This window comes from Macrobrachium rosenbergii, unplaced genomic scaffold (assembly GCF_040412425.1).
Source record: "Macrobrachium rosenbergii isolate ZJJX-2024 unplaced genomic scaffold, ASM4041242v1 13874, whole genome shotgun sequence".
In the NCBI taxonomy this organism is placed as follows: Eukaryota; Metazoa; Arthropoda; class Malacostraca; order Decapoda; family Palaemonidae; genus Macrobrachium; species Macrobrachium rosenbergii.
Window position 1 is genome coordinate 406,918 of NW_027100718.1, and position 10,377 is coordinate 417,294.

Genomic DNA, 10,377 nt, shown 5'->3' on the forward strand with positions numbered 1-10,377 from the left:
AGGAGAGACGGGGCTGATACTTCCAGGTGATGGTGAGGAGAGGCGGGGCTGATACTTCCAGGTGATGGTGAGGAGAGGCGAGGCGGATACTTCCAGGTGATGGTGAGGAGAGGTGGGGCTGATACTTCCAGGTGATGGTGAGGAGGGACAGGGCTGATACTTCCAGGTGATGGTGAGGAGAGGCTGGGGCTGATACTTCCAGGTGATGGTGGTGAGAGGTGGGGCTGATACTTCCAGGTGATGGTGAGGAGAGGCGTGGGCTGATACTTCCAGGTGATGGTGAGGAGAGGCGGGGCTGATACTTCCAGGTGATGGTGAGGAGAGGCTGGGGCTGATACTTCCAGGTGATGGTGAGGAGAGGTGGGGCTGATACTTCCAGGTGATGGTGAGAGAGGTGGGGCTGATACTTCCAGGTGATGGTGAGGAGAGGCGGGGCTGATACTTCCAGGTGATGGTGAGGAGAGGCAGGGCTGATACTTCCATGGTGATGGTGAGGAGAGGCAGGGGCTGATACTTCCAGGCGATGGTGAGGAGAGGTGGGGCTGATACTTCCAGGTGATGGTGAGGAGAGGTGGGGCTGATACTTCCAGGTGATGGTGAGGAGAGGCGGGGCTGATACTTCCAGGTGATGGTGAGGAGAGGTGGGGCTGATACTTCCAGGTGATGGTGAGGAGAGGTGGGGCTGATACTTCCAGGTGATGGTGAGGAGAGGTGGGGCTGATACTTCCAGGTGATGGTGAGGAGAGGTGGGGCTGATACTTCCAGGTGATGGTGAAGAGAGAGGCAGGGCTGATACTTCCAGGTGATGGTGAGGAGAGTAGGGGCTGATACTTCCAGGTGATGGTGAGGAGAGCTGGGGCTGATACTTCCAGGTGATGGTGAGGAGAGGCGGGGCTGATACTTCCAGGTGATGGTGAGAGAGAGGCAGGGGGCTGATACTTCCAGGTGATGGTGAGGAGAGGCGGGGCTGATACTTCAGGTGATGGTGAGGAGAGGCTGGGCTGATACTTCCAGGTGATGGTGAGGAGAGGGGGGGCTGATACTTCCAGGTGATGGTGAGGAGAGTTGGGCTGATACTTCCAGGTAATGGTGAAGAGAGGCGGGGATGATACTTCCAGGTGATGGTGATTAGAGGCAGGGATGATACTTCCAGGTGATGGTGAGGAGAGGCGGGGATGATACTTCCAGTTGATTGCGAGGAGAGGCGGGGATGATACTTACAGGTGATGGCGAGGAGGGACAGGGCTGATACTTCTAGGTAATGGTGAGTAGAGGTGGGGCTGATACTTATAGGTGATGGTGAGGAGAGGCTGGGCTGATACTTCCAGGTGATGGTGAGGAGAGGTGGGGCTGATACTTCCAGGTGATGGTGAATAGAGGTGGGGCTGATACTTCCAGTTGATGATGACGAGAGGCAGGGCTGATACTTCCAGGCGATGGTGATGAGAGGTGGGGCTGATACTTACAGGCGATGGTGAGGAGAGGTGAGGCTCATACTTCCATGCGATGGTGAGGAGAGGCGGGGCTGATACTTACAGGCTATGGTGAGGAGAGGCGGGGCTGATACTTCCAGGTGATGGTGAGGAGAGGTGGGGCTGATACTTCCAGGTGATGGTGAGGAGAGGCGGGGCTGATTCTTTCAGGTGATGGTGAGGAGAGGTGGGGCTGATACTTCCAGGTGATGGTGAGGAGAGGATACTTCCATGTTCTGGTGAGGAGATGTGGGGCTGATCCTTACAGGTGATGGTGAGGAGAGGCGTGGCTGATACTTTCAGGTGATGGTGAGGAGATGCGGGGCTGATACATACAGGTTATGATGAGGAGAGGTGGGGCTGATACTTCCAGGTGATGGTGAGGAGAGGCGGGGCTGATACTTCCAGGTGATGGTGAGAGAGAGCTGGGGCTGATACTTCCAGGTGATGGTGAGGAGAGAGGGGCTGATACTTCCAGGTGATGGTGAGGAGAGGCTGGGCTGATACTTCCAGGTGATGGTGAGGAGAGGTGGGGCTGATACTTCCAGGTGATGGTGAGGAGAGGCTGGGGCTGATACTTACAGGTGATGGTGAGAGAGGTGGGGCTGATACTTCCAGGTGATGGTGAGGAGAGGCGGGGCTGATACTTCCAGGTGATGGTGAGGAGAGGTGGGGCTGATACTTCCAGGTGATGTGTGAGGAGAGGCTGATACTTCAGGCTGATGGTTCACAGGTGATGGTGAGGAGAGGCAGGGGCTGATACTTCCAGGTGATGGTGAGGAGAGGCGGGGCTGATACTTCCAGGTGATGGTGAGGAGAGAGGCAGGGCTGATACTTCCAGGTGATGGTGAGAGAGGCAGGGCTGATACTTCAGGTGATGGTGAACAGAGGCAGGGTTGATACTTCCAGGTAATGGTGAGGAGAGGTGCGGTTGATACTTCCAGGTGATGGTTAGGAGAAATGGGGTCCATACTTCCAAGTGATGGTGAGGAGATGTTTGGCTGATACTTCCAGGTGATGGTGAGGAGAGGTGATGGTGAGAGGGCGGATACTTCCAGGTGATGGTTAGGAGAGGCGGGGCTGATACTTCCAGGTGATGGAGAGGAGAGGTGGGCTGAAACTTTCAGGTGATGGTGAGGAGAGGCGGGGCTGATACTTCCAGGTGATGGTGAGGAGAGGCAGGGCTGATACTTCCAGGTGATGGTGAGGAGGGTGGGCTGATACTTCCAGGTGATGGTGAGGAGAGGCGGGGCTGATACTTCCAGGTGATGGTGAGGAGAGGCAGGGGCTGATACTTCCAGGTGATGGTGAGGAGAGGTGGGGCTGATACTTCCAGGTGATGGTGAGAGAGGCAGGGCTGATACTTTCAGGTGATGGTGAAGAGAGTGGGGCTGATACTTCCAGGTGATGGTGAGGAGAGCGGGGCTGATACTTCCAGGTGATGGTGAGTGAGAGACAGGGGCTGATATTTCCAGGTAATGTTGATGAGAGGTGGGCTGATACTTACAGGTGATGGTGCTTAGAATTGGGGCTGATACTTCCAGGTGATAGTGAGGAGAGGCGGGGGTGATACTTCCAGGTGATGGTGAGGAGAGGTGGGGCTGATACTTCCAGGTGATGATGAGGAGATGTGGGGCTGATACTTCCAGGTGATGGTGAGAGAGGTGAGGGCTGGCTGATACTTCCAGGTGATGGTGAGAGAGAGGCGGGGCTGATACTTCCAGGTGATGGTGAGGAGAGGCGGGGCTGATATTCCAGGTGATGGTGAGAGAGAGGCGGGGCTGATACTTCCAGGTGATGGTGAGGAGAGGCTGGGGCTGATACTTCCAGGTGATGGTGAGAGAGGCGGGGCTGATACTTCCAGGTGATGGTGAGAGAGGTGGGGCTGATACTTCCAGGTGATAGTGAGGAGAAGCTGGGCTGATACTTCCAGGTGATGGAGAGGAGAGGTGGGGCTGAAACTTCCAGGTGATGGTGAGGAGAGGTGGGGCTGATACTTCCAGGTGATGGTGAAGAGAGGTGGGGCTGATACTTCCAGTTGATGGTGAGGAGAGGCAGGGCTGATACTTCCAGGTGATGGTGAGAGAGAGGCAGGGCTGATACTTCAGGTGATGGTGATGGTGAGGCAGGGCTGATACTTCCAGGTGATGGTGATTAGAGGAGGGGCTGATACATCCAGGTGATGGTGAGGAGAGGTGGGGCTGATACTTCCAGGTGATGGTGAGAAGAGGCAGGACTGATTCTTCCAGGCGATGGTGAGATGAGGCTGGGCTGATACTTCCAGGCGATGGTGAGGAGAGGCGGGGCTGATACTTCCAGGTGATGGTGAGAGAGAGGCGGGGCTGATACTTCAGGTGATGGTGAGGAGAGCGGGGCTGATACTTCCAGGTGATGGTGAGGAGAGGTGGGCTGATACTTCCAGGTGATGGTGAGGAGAGGCGGGGCTGATACTTCCAGGTGATGGTGAGAGAGGCTTCAGGGGATGATACTTCCAGGTGATGGTGAGGAGAGGTGGGGCTGATACTTCCAGGTGATGGTGAGGAGAGGCGGGGCTGATACTTCCAGGTGATGGTGAGGAGAGGTGGGGCTGATACTTCCAGGTGATGGTGAGGAGAGGTGGGGCTGATACTTCCAGGTGATGGTGAGGAGAGGTGGGGCTGATACTTCCAGGTGATGGTGAGGAGAGGCGGGGCTGATACTTCCAGGTGATGGTGAGGAGAGGCGGGGCTGATACTTCCAGGTGATGGTGAGGAGGGACAGGGCTGATACTTCTAGGTAATGGTGAGTAGAGGCGGGGCTGATACTTCCAGGTGATGGTGAGGAGAGGTGGGGCTGATACTTCCAGGTGATGGTGAGACGAGGTGGGGCTGATACTTCCAGGTGATGGTGAGGAGAGGTGGGGCTGATACTTCCAGGTGATGGTGAGGAGAGGCAGGGCTGATACTTCCAGGTGATGGTGAGGAGAGGCGGGGCTGATACTTCCAGGTGATGGTGAGGAGAGGCGGGGCTGATACTTCCAGGTGATGGTGAAGAGAGAGGCAGGGCTGATACTTCCAGGTGATGGTGAGGAGAGGCGGGGCTGATACTTCCAGGTGATGGTGAGAGAGAGGAGGGGCTGATACTTCCAGGTGATGGTGAGGAGAGGCAGGGCTGATACTTCCAGGTGATGGTGAGAGAGGCAGGGCTGATACTTCCAGGTGATGGTGAGGAGGCAGGGCTGATACTTCCAGGTGATGGTGAGGAGAGGCGGGGCTGATACTTCCAGGTGATGGTGAGGAGAGGCAGGGCTGATACTTCCAGGGATGGTGAGGTGATGGTGAGGTGATGGAGGCTGGCTGGGGCTATACTTCCAGGTGATGGTGAGGAGAGGTGGGGCTGATACTTCCAGGTGATGGTGAGAGAGGCAGGGCTGATACTTCCAGGTGATGGTGAGGAGAGGCGGGGCTGATACTTCCAGGTGATGGTGAGGAGAGGTGGGGCTGATACTTCCAGGTGATGGTGAGGAGAGGCGGGGCTGATACTTCCAGGTGATGGTGAGGAGAGGCAGGGCTGATACTTCCAGGTGATGGTGGAGAGAGCAGGGCTGATACTTCCAGGTGATGGTGAGGAGAGGCGGGGCTGATACTTCCAGGTGATGGTGAGGAGAGGTGGGGCTGATACTTCCAGGTGATGGTGAGGAGAGGAGGGGCTGGCTGATTCCAGGTGATGGTGAGGAGAGGAGGGGGCTGATACTTCCAGGTGATGTTGAAGAGAGGCAGGGCTGATACTTCCAGGTGATGTTGAGGAGAGGCAGGGCTGATACTTCCAGGTGATGGTGAGGAGAGGTGGGGCTGATACTTCCAGGTGATGGTGAGGAGAGGTGGGGCTGATACTTCCAGGTGATGGTGAGGAGAGGCGGGGCTGATACTTCCAGGTGATGGTGAGGAGAGGCAGGGCTGATACTTCCAGGTGATGGTGAGGAGAGGTGGGGCTGATACTTCCAGGTGATGGTGAGGAGAGGTGGGGCTGATACTTCCAGGTGATGGTGAGGAGAGGTGGGGCTGATACTTCCAGGTGATGGTGAGGAGAGGCGGGGCTGATACTTCCAGGTGATGGTGAGGAGAGGTGGGGCTGATACTTCCAGGTGATTGTGAGGAGAGGCGGGGCTGATACTTCCAGGTGATGGTGAGGAGAGGTGGGGCTGATACTTCCAGGTGATGGTGAAGAGAGGTGGGGCTGATACTTCCAGGTGATGGTGAGGAGAGGCGGGGCTGATACTTACAGGCGATGGTGAGGAGAGGTGGGCCCTATACTTCCAGGTGATGGTGAGGAGAGGCGGGGCTGATACTTCCAGGTGATGGTGAGGAGAGGCAGGGGCTGATACTTCCAGGTGATGGTGAGGAGAGAAATAGGGCTGATACTTCCAGGTGATGGTGGTGAGAGAGGTGCGGGGCTGATACTTCCAGGTGATGGTGAGGAGAGGCAGGGCTGATACTTCCAGGTGATGGTGAGAGAGGCTGGGCTGATATCCAGGTTCCAGGTGATGGTGATACTTCCAGGCGATGGTGAGGGGCTGATACTTCCAGGTGATGGTGAGGAGAGGCGGGGCTGATACTTCCAGGTGATGGTGAGAGAGGCAGGCTGATACTTCCAGGTGATGGTGAGGAGAGGCGGGGCTGATACTTCCAGGTGATGGTGAGAGAGGCAGGGCTGATACTTCCAGGTGATGGTGAGGAGAGGTGGGGCTGATACTTCCAGGTGATGGTGAGGAGAGGCTGGGCTGATACTCCAGGTGATGGTGAGGAGAGGCAGGGCTGATACTTCCAGGTGATGGTGAGGAGAGGTGGGGCTGATACTTCACAGGCGATGGTGAGGAGAGGCTGGGGCTGATACTTCCAGGTGATGGTGAGAGAGGCGGGGCTGATACTTCAGGTGATGGTGAGGAGAGGCAGGGCTGATACTTCCAGGTGATGGTGAGAGAGAGGTGGGGCTGATACTTCCAGGTGATGGTGAGAGAGGCAGGGGCTGATACTTCCAGGTGATGGTGAGGAGAGGCAGGGGCTGATACTTACAGGTGATGGTGAGGAGGGGCGGGGCTGATACTTCCAGGTGATGGTGAGACGAGGTGGGGCTGATACTTCCAGGATATGGTGAGGAGAGGTGGGGCTGTCATTCCAGTTGATGGTGAGGAGAGGCAGGGCTGATACTTCCAGGCGATGGTGAGGAGAGGCGGGGCTGATACTTCAGGTGATGGTGGTGAGAGAGGTGGGGCTGATACTTCCAGGTGATGGTGAGGAGAGGCGGGGCTGATACTTCCAGGTGATGGTGAGGAGAGGCAGGGCTGATACTTCCAGGTGATGGTGAGGAGAGGGCTGATATTTCCAGGTGATGGTGATACTTCCAGGTGATGGTGAGAGAGGTGAGGGCTGATACTTCCAGGTGATGGTGAGGGAGAGGGGGCTGATACTTCCAGGTGATGGTGAGAGAGGAAAGGGCTGATACTTCCAGGTGATGGTGAGGAGAGGCGGGGCTGATACTTCCAGGTGATGGTGAGGAGAGGCTGGGGCTGATACTTCCAGGTGATGGTGAGAGAGGTGGGGCTGATACTTCCAGGTGATGATGGTGAGGAGAGGTGGGGCTGATACTTCCAGGTGATGGTGAGGAGAGGCGGGGCTGATACTTCCAGGTGATGGTGAGGAGAGGCGGGGCTGATACTTCCAGGTGATGGTGATGGTGAGGAGAGCTGCCAGGCTGATACTTCCAGGCAGGGCTGATGGTGAGAGGTGAGAGGAGGGGCTGATACTTCCAGGTGATGGTGAGAGAGAGGTGGGGCTGATACTTCCAGGTGATGGTGAGGAGAGGTGGGGCTGATACTCCAGGTGATGGTGAGGAGAGGTGGGGCTGATACTTCCAGGTGATGGTGAGGAGAGGCAGGGCTGATACTCCTTCCAGGTGATGGTGAGGAGGCAGGGGCTGATACTTCCAGGTGATGGTGAGGAGAGGTGGGGCTGATACTTCCAGGTGATGGTGGTGAGAGAGGTGGGGGCTGATACTTCCAGGTGATGGTGAGGAGAGGCAGGGCTGACTTCCACTTCCAGGTGATGGTGAGAGAGAGCAGGGCTGATACTTCCAGGTGATGGTGAGAGAGGCAGGGCTGATACTTCCAGGTGATGGTGATGAGAGGCTGGGCTGATACTTCCAGGTGATGGTGAGGAGAGGCGGGGCTGATACTTCCAGGTGATGGTGAGGAGGGGGGGCTGATACTTCCAGGTGATGGTGAGGAGAGGTGGGGCTGATATTTCCAGGTTATGGTGAGGAGAGGTGGGCTGATACTTCCAGGTGATGATGAGGAGAGGCGGGGCTGATACTTCCAGTCGATGGTAAGGAGAGGTGGGGCTGATACTTCCATGCGATGGTGAGGAGAGGCAGGGCTGATACTTACAGGCAATGGTGAGGAGAGGCAGGGCTGATACTTCCAGGTGATGGTGAGGAGAGGTGGGGCTGATACTTCCACGTGATGGTGAGGAGAGGCAGGGCTGATACTTCCAGGTGATGGTGAGGAGAGGTGGGGCTGATACTTCCAGGTGATGGTGAGGAGAGGACGGGCTGATACTTCCAGGTGATGGTGAGAGAAAGGCAGGGCTGATACTTCCAGGTGATGGTGAGGAGAGGCTGGGCTGATACTTCCAGGTGATGGTGAGGAGAGGCTGGGGCTGATACTTCCAGGTGATGGTGAGAGAGGGTGGGGCTGATACTTCCAGGTGATGGTGAGGAGAGGCAGGGGCTGATACTTCCAGGTGATGGTGAGGAGAGGCAGGGCTGATACTTCCAGGTGATGGTGAGGAGAGGCGGGGCTGATACTTCCAGGTGATGGTGAGAGAGAGGCTGGGCTGATACTTTCCAGGTGATGGTGAGGAGAGGCGGGGCTGATACTTCCAGGTGATGGTGAGGAGAGGCAGGGCTGATACTTCCAGGTGATGGTGAGGAGAGGTGGGGCTGATACAGATGGTCCAGGTGATGGTGAGTGATGGTGAGAGGCAGGGCTGATACTTCCAGGTGATGGTGAGAGAGGCTGGGGCTGATACTTCCAGGTGATGGTGAGGAGAGGCGGGGCTGATACTTCCAGGTGATGGTGAGAGAGAGGCTGGGGCTGATACTTCCAGGTGATGGTGAGGAGAGGCAGGGCTGATACTTCCAGGTGATGGTGAGGAGAGTGGGGCTGATACTTCCAGGTGATGGTGTGAGAGGAGAGGTGGGGCTGATACTTCCAGGTGATGGTGAGGAGAGGCGGGGCTGATACTTCCAGGTGATGGTGAGGAGAGGCTGGGGCTGATACTTCCAGGTGATGGTGAGGAGAGAGGGGGCTGATACTTCCAGGTGATGGTGAGAGAGGCGGGGCTGATACTTCCAGGTGATGGTGAGGAGAGGCTGGGCTGATACTTCCAGGTGATGGTGAGGAGAGGTGGGGCTGATACTTCCAGGTGATGGTGAGGAGAGGCGGGGCTGATACTTCCAGGTGATGGTGAGAGAGAGGCAGGGCTGATACTTCAGGTGAGAGAGATGGTGAGGAGAGGTGGGGCTGATACTTCCAGGTGATGGTGAGGAGAGGTGGGGCTGATACTTCCAGGTGATGGTGAGGAGAGGTGGGGCTGATACTTCCAGGTGATGGTGAGAGAGGGGGGCTGATACTTCCAGGTGATGGTGAGGAGGTGGGGCTGATACTTCCAGGTGATGGTGAGGAGAGGCAGGGCTGATACTTCCAGGTGATGGTGAGGAGAGGCAGGGCTGATACTTCCAGGTGATGGTGAGGAGAGGCGGGGCTGATACTTCCAGGTGATGGTGAGGAGAGGGGGGCTGATACTTCCAGGTGATGGTGAGGAGAGGCGGGGCTGATACTTCCAGGTGATGGTGAGAGAGGCTGGGGCTGATACTTCCAGGTGATGGTGAGGAGGCAGGGGGCTGATACTTCCAGGTGATGGTGAGGAGAGGCAGGGCTGATACTTCCAGGTGATGGTGAGAGAGGGCAGGGCTGATACTTCCAGGTGATGGTGAGGAGAGGCGGGGCTGATACTTCCAGGTGATGGTGAGGAGAGGTGGGGCTGATACTTCCAGGTGATGGTGAGAGAGGTGGGGCTGATACTTCCAGGTGATGGTGAGGAGAGGAGGGGCTGATACTTCCAGGTGATGGTGAGGAGAGGCTGGGGCTGATACTTCCAGGTGATGGTGAGGAGAGGTGGGGCTGATACTTCCAGGTGATGGTGAGGAGAGCGGGGCTGATACTTCCAGGTGATGGTGAGGAGAGGCAGGGCTGATACTTCCAGGTGATGGTGAGGAGAGGCAGGGCTGATACTTCCAGGTGATGGTGAGGAGGCAGGGTGGGGCTGATACTTCCAGGTGATGGTGTGAGAGAGGTGGGGCTGATACTTCCAGGTGATGGTGAGGAGAGTGGGGCTGATACTTCCAGGTGATGGTGAGGAGAGGTGGGGCTGATACTTCCAGGTGATGGTGAGGAGAGGCTGGGGCTGATACTTCCAGGTGATGGTGAGAGAGGTGGGGCTGATACTCACAGGTGATGGTGAGTGAGAGGCAGGGCTGATACTTCAGGTGATGGTGAGAGAGGCGGGGCTGATACTTCCAGGTGATGGTGAGGAGAGGGCTGGGGCTGATACTTCCAGGTGATGGTGAGGAGAGGCAGGGCTGATATTCCAGGTGATGGTGATGGTGAGAGAGGATGGGGCTGATACTTCCAGGTGATGGTGAGAGAGAGGCAGGGCTGATACTTCAGGTGATGGTGAGGAGAGGCAGGGCTGATACTTCAGGTGATGGTGAGGAGAGGCGGGGCTGATACTTCCAGGTGATGGTGAGGAGAGGCAGGGCTGATACTTCAGGTGATGTGTGAGGAGAGGCGGGGCTGATACTTCCAGGT

General features: G+C 56.7%; 1 protein-coding gene across 1 annotated transcript in view; it reads right to left on the bottom strand.

The window, feature by feature from the left end:
* Positions 1-1,639: 1,639 nt before the first annotated feature.
* LOC136837841 (collagen alpha-5(IV) chain-like) overlaps positions 1,640-10,377 on the bottom strand; it is a 178,564-nt gene continuing 169,826 nt past the window's right edge. Inside the window, exons 20-27 of the mRNA XM_067102733.1 lie at positions 7,167-7,289; positions 5,098-5,238; positions 4,732-4,853; positions 4,172-4,310; positions 2,980-3,153; positions 2,411-2,523; positions 2,120-2,269; positions 1,640-1,768 (exon numbers count right to left, since the gene is read on the bottom strand). Of these exons, the coding sequence (XP_066958834.1) occupies positions 1,640-1,768; positions 2,120-2,269; positions 2,411-2,523; positions 2,980-3,153; positions 4,172-4,310; positions 4,732-4,853; positions 5,098-5,238; positions 7,167-7,289 (1,091 nt within the window). The remainder of the gene's footprint in view (positions 1,769-2,119; positions 2,270-2,410; positions 2,524-2,979; positions 3,154-4,171; positions 4,311-4,731; positions 4,854-5,097; positions 5,239-7,166; positions 7,290-10,377) is intronic.